This window comes from Aedes albopictus, chromosome 1 (genome assembly GCF_035046485.1).
Source record: "Aedes albopictus strain Foshan chromosome 1, AalbF5, whole genome shotgun sequence".
NCBI classification, from domain to species: Eukaryota; Metazoa; Arthropoda; class Insecta; order Diptera; family Culicidae; genus Aedes; species Aedes albopictus.
The window spans coordinates 238601662-238624333 of record NC_085136.1 but is presented as its reverse complement, the minus strand read 5'-3'; the positions used below and the strand labels follow the sequence as shown (position 1 = coordinate 238624333).

The 22672-nt window shown below is 38.1% G+C and overlaps 1 protein-coding gene across 3 annotated transcripts in view; it reads left to right on the top strand.

The window, feature by feature from the left end:
• LOC109425336 (band 4.1-like protein 4A) overlaps nt 1–22672 on the top strand; it is a 657887-nt gene that overhangs the window by 617827 nt on the left and 17388 nt on the right. For all 3 annotated transcript variants that reach the window (XM_062846491.1, XM_062846488.1, XM_062846489.1), the window contains exons 12-13: nt 43–1090; nt 20785–21110. In XM_062846491.1, the coding sequence (XP_062702475.1) occupies nt 43–1090; nt 20785–21110 (1374 nt within the window). The remainder of the gene's footprint in view (nt 1–42; nt 1091–20784; nt 21111–22672) is intronic.

Below are 22672 nucleotides of genomic sequence, written 5' to 3'. Positions count from 1 at the left end.
GATCGATCCATTGGATTGAGCTCAACACATCTTGCTTTTTAGGTCTAGCGACAGCGCAAAATACGGCACCAACAAATCCTCCGGAGCTTCGGTCACTTCAGCACATACCAAATCGTCCTCGTCGAACAACATGAAGAGTCATCACCATCCCGTGAGTAGTAGTGGTAGTTGTTGTACTACGACCGTAACACCCGCCACGAGGAAACCGCCTCTCTGTCCTAATCGACAGCAGAAGGTCCCCATTCCCGGTGTACATAGCGCTTCGTCATCATCCAACAGTCGTTTGATCAATAACAGTAACACACACTTTCAAAACAATCATTACACCTTTAGCCTAACACGAAACTTCTCGTCGACCTCCGGCGGTGGTAGTTCCGGGAATCACGGTAGTAACCACCCAGGAGGTCGAAATGCTTTCGGGTCTAGCACTAGCACTGGTTATGGGTTGAATTCGTACGGTTACATTGACTCGTCCGCGACCCTATCGTCGACTTCTCCGTACCACTACTACTATGACGGAACTGGATTCCGCAGTACCGTTGGTCAACCATCGGGCTTCGGTGGGAACCATATCGTTCCCAGCGGTGCAATTGGTTTGGACAGCTCTCGGCTGGGTTCCGTTAGGGGAACCAAGTCCGACATTGGAGTTCCGATCCGACCCAAGCATTACCACCGTCAACAGCAACAGCAGCAGTACATTACAAATATCCACAACTTCAATCGCCACGGTAATGGCAGCAGTAAACGAATCATGACTCCGTCCACCAAAACGGACTATTTGGAAAATTATAAGACTGGTGTCGAAAGACTTCGACAAAGTAGCAACTTCATCAACAATAACAACAGCAACAGTAACCACCTGAGCAGTCCAACGGAAGCGTTCAAAGGACTGCTGAACTCTTCCACGAGTGCGCAGAACATTGCCAACAATAACTACCAGCCACCGCTTCCGATTACCAACAGTCCCAGCAATGGGAACTTCAAAACGTCATCGAGCGCTGGTAAGGGTCCCCTGGTCTACATGGACAAGAACCAGAACAGTAGAAATAGTCCTCTTGGCAGTAGCAGCAGTCCTCTCAATCAGGCGAATGTAAGTAGGCCCTTTTCTGAGTACTCCGTTTTGCTAGTGTGCACGCCACCCCCAAGCTGATCCTGCCCGTCTGCCTGCCTGCCTGCCTGCTTGTCTGCCTGCCAAAGAAATTAAAGACCGTGCATGTTTCCTTCGTGATTTTCCCCTATTTAGGATAATTTTGATTCGTTTGAATGTTGCATGCCCTCAATCGTGAGATCTACTTACTCTAGCGTAGTCCCTGAATTGCACGTTGAATGCAGGATGTTTTTTGCCTGACAGTTTTGAATAGTATTACAGAAATTTTCTCTTTTTTTTTATTTTTACCTTTTGTACGTATTTTTGTTCTAAGTATTTTCATTGATTTGTATTAGAAAGAGTTTTTATATACAAACTATTTCACTTTAGAGAAGGCTATTCATGAATATGTCGAGGATTTCTTCAGATAGCTCATGGTTTTGATGTATGGTAACATTACCAATACGAATATTCTGATAAATAAAACCTGATGATTTCATGATAAATCTTTATGAGTTCCTTCTATGGAAAGTCATCTTTGAGGAGCATCTGAAAAATTTTCCAGGAATCACTTATAAGGTTTCTTGGACTTCAACCATCTGATTTCTTCAGGAATTCCGCGTGGGATTCCTCCAGATTGTCTTCTAGGAATTTCTCCGTATAAGATTGCTTAAGAATTCCACCAATGATTCCTGGTTACGTCTCCTCAGATTACTGCAAGGAGATTCACATTGTTGTTCCTCTAGGAGTCTGAAATTTCTCGCCCTATGATTTTTTCAGGAGTGCCACCTGGTATTTCTCAAAAAAAAATGTCACCTAGAAATCCAGAAGTTCCACAAGTTCTACCCAAGGTTCTACCTGAGATTGCTCCAGCAGTTAAACCTAGGGTTTCTTCAAAAGTAACACCTACGATTCCTCCTTGAGTTCCAGTTATGATTTTTCTTCAATACCACCTGAAACTCCTTCAGGAGTTCTATTTGAAGTTCAACTAGTAGAGGTTCCATCCGAGATTGTTCCATAAGTTCTTCCTATGATGCCTATAGGAGTGTTACTTGGGATTTCTCAAAGTGGTCCACCTAAAATCCCCCCAGAAGTTCTACCTGTACTTTTGAACAGATGACCTTTGATTCTCAAAGAAGTACCACCTGGATAAATGTTGAATTTAAAGGAGTTACAAAGAGTATGATCTTTAGGGAATACTAGTTATTTTCTAATAGAATTACTAGAAATATTTGTGTAAAATTTATTCAACTAGGGTATGTGTGCCACCATTAATCTCATGCTTCCATATTCATCCTATTCGAAAACAAGCGATTACGGCACCGATTGATGCCGTTCTTATTGTTTTCATGGGTGCTCACTCCTAACAAAAAGTACAAAAATAAGAAACAAAACAAACAGCGCTTCAATCCTTTGTTTTTCGTAGGATGAAAATGGGAGTCACATGCTTAAGAAGGGAACAAATACCCTATTTCTGTGCCAATCTTTGTATTGACTACGGTAATGACTTACCCAAGAATTCTTGATGAAAATTCAGTGGACTACCTGAATTTAGCTGTGAAAGAATCACTTATTGAAGGATCTCTCGTGTAAAACTCTCAATGCAAGGAAACGAAACTAAAAAAAAATCGAAAGGTATCCGAGAAGAATTTAGCTTTCAGCAATCTTTATGTATGTAGGTAACTGATTTTGCATTCCTTTTGTGGTTGATTCGGGATACATTGTGTTACAACCATTTTATATTATGACGATGTAGGTAGCTCAGACGAAGATTGTAATACACCTAAAAGTGAGCATTTCAGGGGCGTTTCAAAGTACTTTGGGATGGGGTCCCTGAACATCCTCTGCAACTTCCTGAAACGCCTCAAAGATCCCCCTAAAACCCCCTAATACCCCTGTAATGCACCTGAGACGCTCAAAAACTCCCTAAAACTCCTCCAGCATTTCAGGGGCGTTTCAAAGTACTTTGGGATGGGGTCCCTGAACATCCCTCTAATACCCCTGTATTGCACCTGAGACGCTCAAAAACTCCCTAAAACTCCTCCGTAACGCTTCCGTAACATCTCTGAATCCCGCCAAAAACGCTCTGAAATACCCTGAAATGCCTCCAAAATTACCCTAAAACCCCTTCGGACCCCATGTAACGCCCTTGAGACGCTCCGAAACCCCCCGAAAACTCCTCCGAAACGCTCCGTTACACCTCTGGATCCCACCGAAAATGCTCTGAAACTTCCTGAAATGCCTCCAAAATCCCTCTAAAATCCCCTCGGACCCAATGCAACGCATCTGAACCCCCAAAACCGCCTGCCCATCGCCTCCGAATCCCTCTAAGACCCACTTGAACCCCATGTAAAGCACGTGAGACTCTCGGAAACCCTCGGAATACGTACCTGTAACGCATCGAAAACCCGTTGAAAATTCTCTGAAACGCTCTGCAATGCTTTCTAAAATCCCCTCAGACCCCGAAAACCCCCCTTCCCCCCTGAGATCTCCTGATACCCCGCGGAATGCCTTTGGAACCCCTGAAACTCCCCTGTGACTTCCACTTGCTCATCCCTATAAACACCCCCTGGCTGCCGTTACAATAGTGACCGTCATTATTAAATATTCTTATGCACAATAATGGTTCTGAGTGGCTTTCCCTCTTTTTATGCCGGGCAATAAAAAAGGTCCATAAATTAAGAGTACATAAAAATAACATGCATGAATTGAGTTTTAAGTGTATTCCGTGTAAAAATCATAGGAGACGCTTCTGAATGAATTTTGGAAATGATCGCAAAACATTCAAAAAAAAAATCCCAGAGGAAATCTTGAAGGAATTCCTGGAACCTATAGTATATCCTGAAGGAATTACCGGAAGAAGTCTTGAAAGAATACCCTAGGAACGCTTACGGACTAGCAGTAGCTTACGAAGAAGCTTCCAAATGAATTCCCGGAGAATTTCCCCAGTGAATACCCGAAAAAAAGTCCAGAAAAAATTATCGGAGAAATTACATAAATGATTTTGCATTTTTTTTAGGCAGTCCTGCCAAACATCGTATTACCAATTTTAATTTTGGAGATATAGGCTTAATTTGACAATTGCCAATTGCCGAGCTCAGCCGAAGATTGCAATATTTCGTCTGAGAATCCTTAAACACGCTCTCGAATAAATTCTGGGAAATCGCAAAAAAAAACAAACGAAATAACTTGCAGGAGAGCAAGGTAGGCAAGAAGTTAAAGAATTTTTGGAGATACTGCTAAAAAAATTCTGGGGGAACTTCTGGAACGTTTCCCGGAGGAAATTATGAAGTAATTTCTAGAGTATCTTCTGAAGAAATCGACGGAAGAACTCTTGAAAGAATTTCTTAAGAACCCTAGCAGCAGTTTCTTTTAAAACTTCTAAAACAGTCCATGGAGATTCCCCCAAACGAATTGCCATGATGAGCCCAAAAGAAGTTCTCGGAAAAACTTCAGAAGTTTTCCCAAAGAAAATCCTAGAAAAAACCCAAAAGAGCTCCTGAAGAAATTGCCGCAAGATATTCTAAAAGAATTCCTAAAGGTCTTCCTTAAATTGCCGTAAGAAATCTTGAAGGAATTCCTGCAAAAAATTCTCAAAACAAAACTGAAAAAATTAACGAAGAAGTTTACCATGGAGCTGTTACCGAACTGTCAATTACCGAGGTACTTCAAAATAAACTGCCGGAGAAATCCTGAATAAATATTCCAAAAAACTCTTCAGGAACCACCGAAGAATTTTATTGAAAAATTGCAATGGAACTCTTGCAGGAATTACTAGACGAACTTCTTAACTGATTTGCAGGGGGAAGGGGTGTTTCGAAATAATTTCTTTCGGATAGAGAAATGCCTCAGTAAATTCCCTTAAAAGCTCCTGAGTAGGTACACGAAGGCACTTCTTAAGCGATTCTCGGATGCACTCTTGAAGGAATTGCGGAAAAAAATCCTGGAAAAACTTTTTAAACAATCCACGTAGAAACACTCTTGATGGGATTTCCGAAGAAACTCCTGATGGAATTTCCAAAGACACTCCTGAAAGGGCATCCGAACTCCTGAACGAATTGCCGGAGAATCTCCTGAAATAACTCCCGAAACAAAAAGAATCTCCTGAAGAAATTCTTAACGTAACTTCTGAAGGAATTCCCAAAAACCCAATTCCCGAAAGTAGAGTAAAGTGGGGCAAAGTTCAAGAGAGTTTCTTTCCAAGTTTTTAAGTTCAATTCAAATTATTTCTTTCGGGTGTCAAGGTTGTTCGAAGCCTTTTTGAAAAAGAGTCTTTCACTCCAAAAATTATGAAAATTGATCAATATTTCGAGAAGTTATGACAAAATGTTGGTTTTTGATCAAAAAATTGTAATATGCGATGATCCTTCGATTGGTCCGATGGGATGGAATTGTAATGTAATAATTTCTATAACAAAAAAGGCTGTTACTAATATTTATTGCACTTTTTTTCCCACCACTCTTTGGCTGGCCGAGGGGGGGATAAACATAATAATGCATTTAATCAGAAAAATATTTAAAACTCATCGGATTCGTTAAATATTTTTTGGAAAGACCCGATATTTTGATAATTTTTTTTTTTATCTGCTACCTCAAACTGCAAAATCCAGCCAAAATTGTTTGAAGGGGGAGACAAAATGTCAAAATAAAATTTCCGTCAAATTGTTTTTTTTTTATTTTTTTATCTGATTGCAAACCCTAAGCTAGTTTATCTCGGGATCAACAGTATTCCTTCCCATCTTTATTTTGTTTGCTTCTCGGGTGTGGGATTTAATCTCAGGTATTCGGTATGATAAGCTACTCTAATCATTTCACTAGGTCTGCTCCAAAAACTTTCAGAGAAATTACTGTAAGAATTATCAAAGAAACTCCTGGAAAACTTCCGTATGGAACTCATGAAGAAATTTCTGGGAAACTGCGGCAGGAGTATTCGCGGAATTTCCAGAGAAAATCCTAAGGCCGTTCGCAATGCTGTTTTATTTTGTATGGCGAGTTTTAAAATTTTTAAAACTCGCCATACAAAATAAAACAGCATTGCGAACGGTCTAAAGGAAACTTTGAAGGGGTTCCCAGAAGAACACCTGAAGGATCATTATTATTAATATTTATTAAAGACACTTTACCACTTATGTGGCATTCGTGACTGGGCTCCTAAAGGAGTTTTCAAAGAAACGCAGGAAAAAATGTGAAAAGGGCCTACTGAAGGAATTCTTAACGAAACTTCTAGAAATAGTTACCGGTCACACCAAGACCTGAGTGGAGCGGATCTGATGTGATGGTTAGAATACTTGACTATCACGCCGAGGACCTGGGATCCCCGACAAACTCGCAAAATGTGAGTTCTTCCTTCGGAAGAGAAGTAAAGCGTGGGTCCCGAGGTGAACTAGCCTAGGGCTAAAAATCTCGTTAATACAGATAAAAAAAACTAAGACCTGAGTATTCCTGCTGTACTGCTCAACTGGGTCCATGGCTGTGCGTCTCCAGTTCTCCAAAATCTTCGGAAACTCCGGAGAAGTTTTATGCATTAAAAAAACAGTTTTTTAGAAAGTATTATAATTTTAAATTTGATTCTTTATGAGCATCTTATTTAAAGTTTCAGAATTAGTGCAGTTATGGATGAGAATATGATTTTCGTGTTAATTGCTCGTTACTATTTTTTACCTAAATGTCGCGAAATAAGCTTTTTTTAAAAGATTTCCTATTAAATAAAATAAAATATCTCCATGATTTACCCTCAAATCGCACAGATTTTGATGGATCAAAGTCATTAGAATTATTTCTAATGGCAGAAGATAATTCTGTGAAAACCCTATTTGGAATAAACCAGCCTTGGGCTGAACATCTCGTAAATAAATGCATAAAGTATCCGTAAAATCCCGAAGACATCTAAGGACGAACTTTTGAAAGGATCTCTGGACACACTATCAAAATAATATCGTATAAAATTTCTAAGGGAATCCTGGAAAACGTTTTTTGGAGGAATCCTTGTAAGAACTCCCTGGATCAGTTTCTGAAGAAATTTATCGAGTGCTTCTCACAGTATTTCGTTAAATCTCTAGTAAAATTGATGGACAAACCTTAAGGAATTCTCGACAGAACTCATACAACATTTTTTTGATAAACTTTTGGAAGAATTCTTGAACATTCTTCTATAGGAATCTCATTTCAGATCAATATGAAATCGCTAGAAAAGCACCTTGCAGAAGTAAAATGAAACAAGGGGAATTTCTTGAAGGTATTCTTTGGGGGAACGGAATATCAACAGTTTAAACATTGTTTTGTTTTATATGGCCTTGCAAATTGAAACGATGATCTAATTTCGAGAAGAATGTTCAGATAAAATGTCAGAATAGTTACCGGAAGTACTTCTACAATTTAGGAAGTACCCAAGTAACCAGTAAGGATTTAAAACAGCATTCCTTCAGCATTATAGTAGCCTTAACGACAAGGCGTTTAATGCTAATTAGCCGTATATGCGCCTATAGTGCTACCTAACAGCAGGTTTTGGCAAAATAACGGGCTGTTTTAGTGATATCCCTTTCAGGAACGTCGTGATGAAATGTCAAAGAAGCGTAACGCCTCGTCGAGCAGAAAAAAAAAAAACAAAAATAGATTGACGTCTGCTTCTCGTTCTCTCAGCTTGCTTCCCCGCTTCATCGTCCTTCCATATTCCAGCCGGTGCTAGGTGGTACGTTTTTGCTGATTTTTGTAGTGATGTAGGTTTGAACTTACGATCCGGAGATTGATTTATCATATACACTCCCGTTCAAAAGTTTGGGGTCACCCCCTCAAAAACATGTCATTTTTTTAGGCCCATATCTTCGCCAATTTTCGTCCGATTTCAAAACCCCAGGTCTCATTCAAAAGATAATAAGTCAAAGTAACTTTGAACATCATTTAAAAGAAACATTTTCAAAAAAAAATTGTATGTAAACTTAACCCAAAGTTGCCAAATTTTTTAAAAAATGAATATAAACTTACGGCAGTGTCGCTGGAAATTGGGTCGACCAAATTTTAAGATGAGAGCGGTAATATAACCCATTTTCTATTAGCTTTCAACTGCTTTTTACAGAACTTAGCTAAAAAATCTAGAAAAAAGTTATTAAGTAAATTTATCCTTGATGTCATCGGCCAAAAGTTTAGGGTCACTATCGTAAAACATGGAAAAGTGATTTGTTGATATCTTTGTCATCTTTCATTCAATTTTAATTCTTCTTGGCTTATTTGAAACAAAATGAATGATACTTACTGCATAGACATTGAACCACACATATTTGTTGAAATTTACATACTAAAACTTAACGTAAAGTTGCCTCATTTTTTGAAGCGTGGTGAAATGTGCTAACTTTACATAACATTTTTATATACAAAAATCGTTAAATACGTTAAGTTAAAGACATCAAACGTAAATTTAGTTAATTATCTTTGAAATGAGCTAAAAATAATTAAAATTGAACTATAGATGACAAAGATATCACCAAATCACTTTTCCATGTTTTACGATAGTGACCCCAAACTTTTGGCCGATACATCATATTGAGGGGTGACCCCAAACTTTTGGTCGATGACATCAAGGATTTATTTACATAATAACTTTTTTTCTAGATTTTTTAGCTAAGTTCTGTAAAAAGCAGTTGAAAGCTAATAGAAAATGGGTCATATTACCGCTCTCATCTTAAAATTTGGTCGACCCAACTTCCAGCGACACTGTCGTAAGTTTATATTCATTTTTTTTTTAAATTTGGCAACTTTGGGTTAAGTTTACATACAAATTTTTTTGTAAAAGTTTCTTTTAAATCATGTTCAAAGTTTCTTTGACTCATTATCTTTTTAATGAAACCTAGGGTTTTGAAATCGGACGCAAATTGGCGGAGATATGGGCCTAAAAAAATGACATGTTTTTGAGGGGGTGACCCCAAACTTTTGAACGGGAGTGTATGCTTCGGATTCTGTTGCTCCTGATCCACGATGCTAAAGCTGTCCCGCTGGCGTGCGTTGATTTAATCGCCAATATACAGAATGATTCGATAGCAGCTTCAGATTCAACATCCAAAACTTGTTTTCATTGAGATATTTCATTGTGGTAGAGCATTACGATCCCTTCTTTTAAATATCTGTGGAATATGATTGTTTCTTCCCTCTTTCAAACAATCCTATGATCCACCAAAGCATCCACCTATTCGGCACATATTTTCCGACGAAATGATAAATAATTGATGATTTTTTGATGGACAAGTTCCCAATCCAATCCAGCTGCAGTAATGTTTTCTTTGGTGCTTTTGTATGAGTAGGGGAAAATGAAGAAACAAATAAGATGCACAAATTTGTAAACAGAAGCATAGGCTCTGTAAGAGAGAGACAAAATGTGTTGCCAAATGCGTAACATATCTCCCAACCTTTTTGCTCCTAGCATTTAAAGAGCAGTTGAAAAGCATTCTGTATGCTCCCAAGTGAAACCACTTCAAGCAGTTGAAATGTTAATTAACAGCCGAAAGCTTTCGAGCAGCACATCTTATGCTAACTCAAGGCAGCTATGCATTCGAACTGCTTACGTAGGACAGCAAGCAGTTTAAATGCGTAATACGGGCTGATACACGGCTAATTCAAATGCTTAGCTTAGCTTAGGTTACCTGGGTAATATAAAAAAAATTCTTGATAACACTTCTTAGGAAACTCTTGAAGAGGAATTTCATAGAGAAATTCAATCTAATGGATGGGATCAACATGTTAACATTCTAGCACAGACAAACAGACATAACACCTAGAACAATTTTCGTGAAAATCTATCGCCCATTTCACACTAGCATCACCTGATGGAAATGTTTCACGAAACACTGTGTTGAAAGTCAGCTTTCTACAGAAAAATAATAACAAACATCGAAGTGTAGAGTTTTTTGGAACATTGTAATTTTATAACATCTAACATAGATCCCCAATGAATACTACTTTCAGCGTATATTTTTCTAAAAGTTTTTCAAATGTCCATAAACATCTTCTGAGACATTATTTCGATCCAACAAACCGTTTTCGAGCTATAATTTTTTGAAGAAGATTATTAGTTTTTTTTATACGTTCTTTTTAAAAGTTAGATCACAGGTTAGATGAAGAATATTGCAAAACATGAGCGAAATTTCATTTGAATTGAAAAATGTCGCGTCTACGCCTTTCCTGTGTTGATCAGAAATGCTCTATTAAAATAACTGTTGTTATATGTAGAATTTCATGAAGGATTTTGATGTACTGGACTGTCCCCATCCATGGGATCAAAAATGTTAACGTAAACTACTATAGGGAAGCTTTGTTCGTTGGGTTACGTTAAAGTGTACTATAGAGATTTGGCGATTTTTCTTTTTCATCGTACAATTTTAGCCGAAGGGTCTCAAATTTTCATGAAACTTTTTCCACAGGCATAGATATATCAATAAAAAAATGAGAAAAAATCAGGGTCGCCTATTTTCCCGGAAAACTTAGGGGAAATTTTTTGTTTCCTCCCTCACACTACTTACTTTGAAAAATCATAACTCAAGAAGGAGTCTTCGTAGAAACAAAGTTTTTTTTTGTGAAAATGAAGGCAAATTTTCTCAGGAATCCATAATAAATAATAACTGGCAAAAGTTAACCATAAAATTTTCCACCGTCGAGAAAAGTCGTTAAGAAAAGCCGGAAAAACTATGCCTGAACTCCTGGAAATTTCTCAAAAAAAAATATTTTCGAGGAGGTAATTTTATAAACGTGATTCGCTGAGATTTTAGGAATGTACTTTTTTCGTTTTTGAGTTATGGCCAATTTTGTGAAAAATGTCCAAATGTACCATATTGGCATTTTCTTTGAAAAATCATAAATCAAGGACGATGTATCGTAAAAACAAAGTTTTTTTTATGAAGATAAAAGCAAATTTTCTCAGGGATCCAAAAAATATAAACTGGAAAAAGTTTTCTACAAAATTTTCCACCGTTGAGAAAACTCATAAAGAAAAACCGGAAAAACTATGCCCGAGCTCGCAGAAAAGTTTTAGTATTTTTTATTTTTATTTATTTATTTTTTTATTTTTTTTTTTTTGGAAAGTAAACTTTATAAATTTCAATTCTACTAACTATATGGATATACTGAAAAATTACCATACATATAAGTCTTTTCTTTGAAAATCCATATTTCTACCGAAGCATCGGAAAAACTAAGTTTTTTTTATCAAAGCAATTGCAAATTTTCTAAAATATTTGAAAAATGATACGTAATTACCTGTGGGTAACTCTCGCTGAGACCGGCCCACTCTTCACACCTTGTCTTCAAAAATGTTTAAGGTACCGATTTTCTGAAAGTGCTCGATAAAAAAGTAAGGAAAATGCATTTGGTTACTAAAATTGATGGACCCCCTGTTAGTTAGATCCACAACTATTTTTGCAGACCCCTCGATTTTGGTCAAATGGTGGCTCATTCAAACCGTTATACCTCGAAAACTTGTCCAAAAACCACCTTAAACCGAATTGTTTTTAAAAAGAAGAAAGATAGAGCTTCTATTTACAGTTATGAAAAGATGGGTCGGCCATATTGATTTTGGCCACCATCTTGGATTTTTATACCAAAACATTTTTCTCACCATGATGGCAACCACCGATTTTCAAAATTTTTGCATCAATTGAAAGTTGAGACATTTATACGTAACATATAAAAAAATTAGAGATGTCTTTTTTCCTATCAAAAGTTATCTGCAGTTTTGCAAGTTAAGCCACGTTTTCTCCATACATTTCCATGCGCACTGGCAACGACATGCAACAGCATCCGAGTGTAAATGTCTCAGCATTCAAATGATGCAAATTTTGAAAATCGGTGGTTGCCATGATGGTGAAACAAATGTTTTGGTATAAAAACCCAAAATGGCGGCCAAAATCAATATGACCGACCAAGTGACCGACACAACTTTTTATTATTGTAAATAGTAGCTCTATCTTTCCTCTTTTAAACAACAATGTGATGGTTTTTGGACAAGTTTCCGAGTTATAGCGATTTAAATGAGCCACCATTTGACCAAAATCGAGGGGTCTGCAAAAATTGTTGTGGCTCTAACTAAAGGGGGTCCATCAATTTGACAAACCAAATGCATTTTCCTTACTTTTTTAGCGAGGACTTTCAGAAAATCAGCACCATAAACATTTTTGAAGACAAGGCGTAAAAAGGGGGCCAGTCTCAGCGAGAGTTACCCCTCTATAGCACAGTTAAAACGAAGCCAAACGTCATTCTTTGACGTGAAGCACTATTTGTCAAGGTTGGCAGCTCTGAATTTCTATTGTGAGAAATTATTTGACAGCTGAAAACTCAGTCCACTTAATGAAGGTCTTTCACTAACTGCGCTAAGAGCTTAGTGCAACGAATGTAAGTTGACTGTACTTCAAAATACCAGAAAATGTGCATGTCAGAAGTATGACCTAAATCCGAGACAAAAATGCCGAGAAGCCTATCCATTTCATCTCGTCTCATCACAAAAGGAAAACACGTTGATACAACCGGCTCTTTCTCTACGCCTGATTCAACCAGCACACCCATTCACTAGAACCCTCTCCCTACTAACCGATAGGTAGGTATACCTACCTGTCGTTAAGAACAATAAATTTCCAGATGAAAACCACTTTCCAAAGTACTACTATTTTCACCATAATCCCACCGGTTTCCATCATCGGCTGGGCTAGGGCCTTGCGTAACATGTAGGAACCTAAGCCTTGTTCCATCCATCCCAGATCTCGAGTTGGAACTAACTTTCGATTCAAAGTACTCCCCCTACCTCACCCTGCTTTTCCACAGGTATCACAGGTAGGTGGTACACTGTAAACTTACCCCGACATATGCCACCACTACCGAGTGCTCAGCATTTTTGCCAAAAAAATGGTGTTTAGCTGAAAAACAATGTTCGATGTTTTAGAAAACTAACTTTTTACAATTGCTTAGCTCTCGGCGGTACCGATCTCGGAGAAAATCTAAGAACCGAGATCCACCAAATTAAATTAAGTGTGTAGCTAGTGGGGATCAGTTTTTTTTTTTTGTTTCTTCTGCAAACAATAGCCGAACGAACACATTACTTTCCAACCGTCCGCGTTCACCCACCCCCGAAAAGCGGGGAAAACAAAAAAGCTAGCATATCAAGCAGAAGCGTTGAAAAGTTTTACCCCTCCCTCCAGTCAGTGCAGTGGTTCTTTTTCAGAGTTCCGCGTTCTGGTTGCGCTTTGGTAAAGGTGAAAAAATAACAGATGCGAAAAAAGTGCATTCCCAGATTGAGCTGCTCGTGTGGTGCAGCAGGTACTCTCCGCCACCTCATCATCCCTACACCTACACCTACCTGCTGCAGTTGAATCGTGTAGAGGTGAAAAGATGGATGGATGGAAATATTACCTCACAAGCTGCTTGTGGTTCTCGCTGGATCGCGTCGCGGAATGAATGAACAACGCAACGGTAAAACACAAGTGCTGCGCTAGCGAACGAACGGGCGTTCTTTGTTGTCCCATATTTTTCCCGGAATGGTATTTTCATCAACTGGCTGCTGCCATGCCACGATGGCCCGGCAGCAGGAAAAGAGCACAGGTTTCCGAATGCTATTCGTTGATTACTTATGGATCGCTGGAAAATGATTCGGGTTTTTCTTCTGAGGGTGTTCCTGATTTGTGTTTTACCCACCTAGATGGCGATGCTGTAATGGTGATAGCGGTTGCCTCAATTGGATACGATTAACTCTAGAGCTTTAACAAGGTGTCAACGTATACTCGAATAGAAATGTCTTTTTGCCTTTCTCGTACACCAAACCCAAGTAACATTTTGATTCCCAATCAGTCTTGTAGAGGTATTTAGAACCGTCATAAAACTTAATACCTTTTATTTTGGTTTTATGATGGTTCTAAGAACCTTTTTTAGTTTATTTGACTAAAATATGTTACGTGGGAAGTGTACTGAAAGGCTATATGTTCACTCAAAAAAAGAATTTTCGATAGAAGTCTCAAAGGATCAAGTCGCATATACCAATCAACACAGTTCGACGAATTGAGATGATGTCTGTATGTGTGTATGTATGTATGTCTGTGCACAAATAGAGTTCACCAACTTTTAAGGCACTTCCCATTGGCCGATTGTTCGGATTTTAGTACGAATCGAACCGGAATTTTACCGCATTGTTTGCTGTTGAAAATGGTTCGGATCGGTCAAGGCATTCCGGAGTTATGACCATTTCAGTGATCCGGACCAGCATCGGTAGAACTGGCCGTATATGAAACTGAACCAAGCCCAAGTAATGCGACACATCAAGCTGCGGCGATTTTTGTAACCTTATTCATGGTTGACGAGTTTTGTGCGAAATTCAACACTGGAAACCAGAAACTCCACGATGTCGACTCAAAATTCAAAATAGCAGCCTAATATTCAAGATGGCGGCTTCAAATTCAAGATGGTGACTGTTTAAAACAACCATAATATAGTGTTTGAGGCTTTGAAACCAAGCAATATGGATACCGTCAAATGGGGTAACTTGCAACACTTTTCGACTTTGAAGCAATATCATTGAAAATCTAAACATTTGAAACATCCTGTGAAGCATCGTGTACGCTAATTACCCCGAGAAGAATACTATGCAGCACTTGGTTTACCAAAATACGTTGCCACCTAATCAGGAGGTGCGAATTACATGCTTGTTGCAAGTTTCCCCATCTGTGGGGTAACTTGCAACATAGGACATGAAGCTAAGTTAGCTATCATTAAACAGCACTAACATTCTAGCATTTAGTCGTATTGTAAAATTTTGATGTTATGCATGAAACATACCATGAAAAGATGTACACTAACCAATTGACTTATATAGACTTATATAGAGAGTATATCGTTTAGCAACAGGTCTCAGGTCCCTCAAACACAAAATATATATGATTCTCTTGACTTAGCACTCATTACAAAATGTCAACAATGATTATTGTCATTTCCTGAAAAGGTAGAGTGAGTCATCTTCAAGTAGTTTTCAGTTTGAAGTGGTGTTTGGCAATTTCCGCTAAATTAACATGATTGAAACACACCTATTCTGCTTTGTAAATTTCAAACTCGCTAATTTGGGTATTAAACTGAAATAATTTACTCCATCTAGGTTCAGAATTGATATTGGTGATTGCTTTACAGCGCTCATAAACAAAAATTGAACTTTTAACATGATGAAACATGAATGAAACTTCAAAATGTGGTATTTCCTAACAACGTTTGAAGGTTACGTGCAAAAAAAATGTTAAAAATGAATTGTCATTTGAAAATGAACGCGTTACGTAATCAATAAATGATCCATTTCGGTTATTTCTGTCAAGTATATCGTGAAATGAAGATCAATAACACTAGTTTACAGCATTTTTGAACTCGGTAAGCTGATGATCATTTTTGGTGTAGAATCATGCCCTGAGTTCGAAAACGCATAGGAAAAAAATTACAGTAGAGCGGAAATTTTTTCGACTTTCCATACAAGGTTGACGATTTGAAATCGATTTTTGTTCTATTTTTAAGCAAAGTCGCTCACTTCAAACATCTCATTCTCCGTAATCAATGCTCCGATTGAGCAGAAATTTTTAATGTAACTCGCCTACATATAAAATGTCAAATAAACGTCGAGAAAGAATTTTTAAGTTGTTTTTTTCTTATTGAAAAAAATACATTTCTTCAAAAAAAAAATAGGAATTTTGCTAAAATTTAAGAAGATCGTCCCTAAAACTCGCCAATATCTTGAATTTCATCAATCTGACGCAAAACCTGTATTCATATGGTCGAATGGTATTGTTTTCAGCTTTTAATTTATGGAAAAATATTTAAAATTGGTTGAACAAAACGCAATATATTTGAATTTTAGTAAATTATATATTTTGAAAAGTTGCAAAACTCGATATTGAGCTAAAACTCAAAAACTGATCTACTTAAAATTTTTTGAAGGTCGGTTTCGAAATCAGCACTAAATTGTGCTTCAAAAATTTTGGTCTTTGACAGAAGTTCACGACTTTCGTTTTATTTTGTAAACTTGTGTAATAGAAGGTTTCGTCAAATTCAACTGTTGCAAGTTACCCCATAGTGGTTGTCGAATATAATAATGATTTGTTGCATTACTTAGTCAATAAGTTTATCAGACTTTTATCGTTTAGCTAAGCTTACTATTAGGTACCCTAACTGGAAGCAAGGTCATCAGACTTATCGCACTTACCATAAGGGAGAGGCCAAGCACGATTTTCATACTTGTTTTTATGGCATAAATTGAGCAATCCGTTTTAACAGTGTAGCTAAACCATAAACAAAGAAACAAAGCTAATTTTTATACTAAATCGATCTTTGATGCACATAATCTCTATAACCGAAATAGTAGGGCATACTAGTTTTTATTATTATTAGAAAATGCTTCACATTTAGTGTATGTCATCGTGTTGCAAGTTACACCGCTGTTGCAAGTAACCCCGTTTGACGGTATATATTGTATGGGGAAGATGTCCGGAGTCCAAAAACGGCAACCAGAATATTCAAGATGGCGGTCTAAAATCCAAGATGGCGGCTCTAAACTCAAGATGGTGGCTTATTAATGGTGCTTTAGGTTCTAAAATCATGCAATATTTGGTATATTTGCTATGGGGAAGGCGTTCGCCCTTCAGAAATAACTCCAAGAATTATATTTATACAGTTATCCCAGGGTTCTTTCAAGAATTCCTCCTTCGGGCTTCTTCTATAAATTTCTTCATGGAGTGTCCGCAGGACATTCTTCAGAAGTTCTTCCATGTTTTTGTTTAGTAATTTCGGTAGATATCCTTTCAGTGAATTCTAAAAAAAAAATCATAAAGCTTTTGAGTTCCTCCGGGTATTATTCAACGTATTTCACCAGTAATTCCTCCTGAAATTCTTCCAAGGATACCATTATGATTTTTTCTTCGGATTCTTTAAGAAATTTTAAAATATTTTCAGTAACAATTCCTAGAAAGTTTTACATATATTCCTTTGAAAATTTCTAGGATGCTTTACAGAAGTTATAGAGTTTCACCAGACATCCCTTCAGGAATTCTTTTAAAAATAAATAGGAATTACTACAGGAATTTCTCCAGAAATTCCTTCAATTCCAGTTATTGCGGGGAAACTTTAACGTGAATTCGGAATTACTCGCATGAATTACTTCATGAATTCTTACAGGAAATACTTTATGAAATACTCCAGGAATTCCTCCAGAAAATAAAAATTGAAAAACATAACTTCAAAATTTCCTCGCAGTTCAAGGAAATTCTTAGGAATTCCTCTAAGAATTTCCCTGGGAAATTCTTTAAAAATTCCTTCACAAATTACTGCATGAATTCTTGCAGAAAGTACCCCAGGAATTCCTCCAGGTTATTCTTCAGACATTTCTTCAAGAAATTCTTGAAGAAATTCCTGGAAGTGTTCTAGTAGGAATTCTTGGAGGAATTCCTGAAAAAAATCTTCAAGGAATTCCTGTAGAAATTCCTAGAGAGATTCTTGGAGGGATTCTTGAAAGATTTCTTGGAGGTATTGCTAAAGGAATTCATGGACAGCAATTCTAGAAGGGATTGTTGGAAGAGTTCTTGGTGGATGTCTTGGAGAAATTCCTGGACGAATGGAATTCCTGGAGGTATTCCCGTAGGCATTTCAGGAGGAATTTATGAAGGTATTTATTGAAAATCCCTGGAGGAATTTCCAGAGAAAAATATATGGAGAGTTCCTCTTGAACTTCTTAAAAGAATTCCTGGAAAAATTCCTGGACGGATTCTTGAAGGAATATTTGGAGAAATTCCTGGAGGAGTTTTTGGAGAAAGTTTTGTAGGAATTCTTGAAGTATTTCCTTGAGAAATATTGGAGGAATTCTTGGAAGAAGTCTCGGAGCAATTCTCGGTGGAATCCCTGGAGTTGTCCTGGGAGTATTTTCTTGAGGAATTTCTGGAGGATTCCTGAAGAATCTAGAAGGTATTCATAAAGGAATTTCTGGAAGATTTTTTAAATGAATTTTTGATGGAATTTCTTGAAAAATCCCTGGAGGAATTTCTGGTGAAATTCCTGAAGGGATTATTGGCAGTAATCTTAGAGGGTTCTCTGGTAAAATTCTTAGGGAAGGTCCAGTAGGAGTTTTTGAAATTCTTGGAGGGACTTCCGTGGAATCCTCGGGGAATTTTCGGAGGAATTCCTGAGGAACTTTCGCAGGAATTCCAGCATACCTCCTGATGAAATTTTCGAGAAACTGCTGGGAATCTCCTGAAGAATTTCACGGGAAATCTTGAGACATTCCCTAAAAACTCGTAGAAGTATTCTTGGTATCACGATGAACTTCTGAGGGACTCCTGGAGAAATTTCTGAGGAACGCCTAGAGGAGTTCTTGGGTAATTTCCGACACTTCCAAATACCATAAAGATCATTTGTATGTCAGTGGATGCACAAGGAACACAAAGCAATACTCAACATATTATGAGATACAACAGAAGTAATCGTGAAAGAATTACATACATCGATAAAGTGAAGAGATACAAGAGTAGAGCTTGAAGGTCTTAACTCCAGAACAGTTTGGATAACCTAGATCACCAAGTGAATGTTGCTAAGTTATCAGAATTGCACTCTAAGGTTCTAAGAGTAGCGTAGATTATATTCCACGAGCATTCGCTACCATAAAAATATCGTAAGATTTACAGATATTGCGACCCATACTTCAAAATATATTGGGTTCATTTGTATGCCAGTAGACAACCAAAATAGCATCAAATAAGATAATAAGATGCAACAGACACAATCGTGAAAGAATTATGCCGTTAGAGTGAAGAAAAACGAGAGTAGAGCCTGTGGGCCTTGAAGTTCCTAACTCAAGAATAGTTTGGAAAGCCTGGAATATTCCATGAGTGTACCAAAAGCATTAAAGATGTGCACTGAGGTTCCATCATCAGTATAGACTGCATTCCACGAAAATTTTTCACAATTAAAGCATGATACAGTATGTAGATATCGTAATCCAAACTTCAAAGTGTATTGGAGGCCATTTGTATTTCACGGAATGTCCAACTACCACAATATCAAGTGAGGTCTAACGGACATCAACGTGACTAAATTTCTTGAACAGAGTGAACACAAACGATGCACATTGGGCAAAATCAAGCCCAAAGGTGAAAAAAAATAATAACTTTCTTAATATAAGACATTATGTGACCATCAATGGCTTATTCGAAAGCAAATTTTCTCAGGAATTAGTTGGTGGATGATTCATGTATGGGCAACTTCTCTGAAGCGAGTTATATAGCCCGTTTTACCCCAGTCCCCCCTAAAATTTGTGAATTTCTGTTATTTTACGGCACTTGTTATGATTTTAATGATTATTTCGCTGGGATACCATCGCCCCACTCCCATTGAGTAACGTTACGTATAAAAAGTTATTAAAATGTTGGAATTTTAGGGTGCTGTGGGGTCAATTAGGCAATGGTATATTTTCAAGGTAGAAATTCATTTTTCATTTTTATTTATGATTTTTTACGTGACAATAACTAAATAAATGGTTTATTCCTAAAGAAACCATTTTTGGCGAGTTTGATCTCAAATTATTGGTTATATTTAAGTTTTCCCGCATACAAATATGAGTAGTTCCCATCCTTGTCAACCGATTCCAAACATTCACGAAATTCACAAATTTTAGGGGGAACTGGGGTAAAACGGGCTCTATAACTCGCTTCAGAGAAGTTCCCCGTACATGAATCATCCACCAACTAATTCTTGAGAAAATTTGCTTTCGAATAAGCCATTGATAATCACATATGGTCTTGTATTAAGAAAGTTATTAATTTTTTCCACCTTTGGGCTTGATTTTGCCGAATGTGCGATGGTAGATGTTTCAGATCTTAAGAAAATGAATTCCAGAGTAGTTTGGATGACCTAGATCACCCAAGTCATGTACCGTGAATTTTCTAGGGGTGCTTTGAGGCTTTTTGAGTATCGTAGACTATATTCTGTGATTTTTCATCGTGCATAAAATTTGGAGGCTTTAGAATAGGATCAGTGAAATCACTTGATGATTAGCAAAACGATGAAATTTGAGCAAAAACATGCAGAATTTATAAAAAATGCAAAAAAAAGCCACGTATTTTCGTCTCCCCGTAAAAGGGGGGAGGGTGCAAAGGGGAGAGGTACCATGCATTTCTTAGCACAACTATTCCCCTTGACTATAAAAAAAATCCGGGTAAAATGTTTTAAAACAAAGAAGATATTGCATTTCTACCAAAAGTAGATCGTCCCGGGTTTTTTACGGGTTAAAAATTATTACGAATTCTTCCGTTTTCCATTATGACGTAATCCGTGCCTTCTAAGAATCATTGTTGCTTTAATTTTTGTTGACGTTTTCTGTGACCATATCACATAATTTTGAACTCTCTGCATCCCTAAAACTTCCTTTCAAGCATGCACACAAACTCCTCTCGATGAATGTTAACTTTTGCACGAAACCCAAAAAAAAAATCTGCACGCCTCCTCCAGTTGATCCCGAATGCTGCCCAACCCGCCAAGGGAACCCCCCGAAACCCCGGAACGATGAAGGCATGCTGCATGGAATGCGCTTCATCAGCGAAGTAAAATTTCTCCGACAGGTTCAGATATTTCATTTTCGCTTCGATTCTTTCTCTCCCACGTTGCGCCCACTTTCGCTGATTCCTCAACCACCACCACATATTTCGACTGTCGAACAGTCCTCCGGCGGTGGAGGTGGAGGTGGCCCAGCTACTTGCGGATCTCCGGCCAGTGTGGGCAGTGATAGTGCAAGCGGTGATTCCAAGTACCACCACTTTGCCAAAAATCCACTGCAAAAAGTGGCGAACGGTGGCGTCAGTGGTGAAGGTGGTGGAGGAGAACCCTCGTCCTTCATCGCAAACGGTAACGGTTTTGATATTGGAAGGAAAAATTCTCTGAATAGTAAAATGGACGGAAAAGGGACGTCGACGACATCAACGACGACGACGGGAATCCGATCGTCCAGCTTAGAACTGATACTAACACCCATCATTCAGAGTAGACGGTAAGTAGTGGGCTGATAGAGTGTGAATATATTGAGGGAATGGTGGTGGACATTAGACAATTAGATATCTTGTTACATAAATCCATTGTTTAGAGTTAGACATCTTTTAAGAGACATATTTATGCAAAAAGGGGATAGGTGGAGCACATACGCACAAAACATCATTTCACATTAATTCATAAATTTGATTGATTTTTCCTTTTATTCCCATTACATTCCTTTCCTTGATACATTTTCTACTTCATGATTAGAAAAACAATCAAAATTGAATTGATAATTCATGAAAGAAGCAGATGCATACCTGATTCATCTTTCATATTGAATAGATACGTGGAACGAGCTCACCAAAACATCTCTAGACCAACACTCGGAAAGCTAAATCCAGTAGTCTTCCACTGGAAGTTTGTCTTCCACTGGAAGTTTGTCTTCCACTGGAAGTTTGTCTTCCACTGGAAGTTTGTCTTCCACTGGAAGTTTGTCTTCCACTGGAAGTTTGTCTTCCACTGGAAGTTTGTCTTCCACTGGAAGTTTGTCTTCCACTGGAAGTTTGTCTTCCACTGGAAGTTTGTCTTCCACTGGAAGTTTGTCTTCCACTGGAAGTTTTTCTTCCACTGGAAGTTTTTCTTCCACTGGAAGTTTTTCTTCCACTGGAAGTTTGTCTTCCACTGGAAGTTTTTCTTCCACTGGAAGTTTTTCTTCCACTGGAAGTTTGTCTTCCACTGGAAGTTTTTCTTCCACTGGAAGTTTGTCTTCCACTGGAAGTTTTTCTTCCACTGGAAGTTTTTCTTCCACTGGAAGTTTTTCTTCCACTGGAAGTTTGTCTTCCACTGGAAGTTTGTCTTCCACTGGAAGTTTGTCTTCCACTGGAAGTTTTTCTTCCACTGGAAGTTTTTCTTCCACTGGAAGTTTTTCTTCCACTGGAAGTTTTTCTTCCACTGGAAGTTTGTCTTCCACTGGAAGTTTGTCTTCCACTGGAAGTTTGTCTTCCACTGGAAGTTTGTCTTCCACTGGAAGTTTGTCTTCCACTGGAAGTTTGTCTTCCACTGGAAGTTTGTCTTCCACTGGAAGTTTGTCTTCCACTGGAAGTTTGTCTTCCACTGGAAGTTTGTCTTCCACTGGAAGTTTGTCTTCCACTGGAAGTTTGTCTTCCACTGGAAGTTTGTCTTCCACTGGAAGTTTGTCTTCCACTGGAAGTTTGTCTTCCACTGGAAGTTTGTCTTCCACTGGAAGTTTGTCTTCCACTGGAAGTTTGTCTTCCACTGGAAGTTTGTCTTCCACTGGAAGTTTGTCTTCCACTGGAAGTTTGTCTTCCACTGGAAGTTTGTCTTCCACTGGAAGTTTGTCTTCCACTGGAAGTTTGTCTTCCACTGGAAGTTTGTCTTCCACTGGAAGTTTGTCTTCCACTGGAAGTTTGTCTTCCACTGGAAGTTTGTCTTCCACTGGAAGTTTGTCTTCCACTGGAAGTTTGTCTTCCACTGGAAGTTTGTCTTCCACTGGAAGTTTGTCTTCCACTGGAAGTTTGTCTTCCACTGGAAGTTTGTCTTCCACTGGAAGTTTGTCTT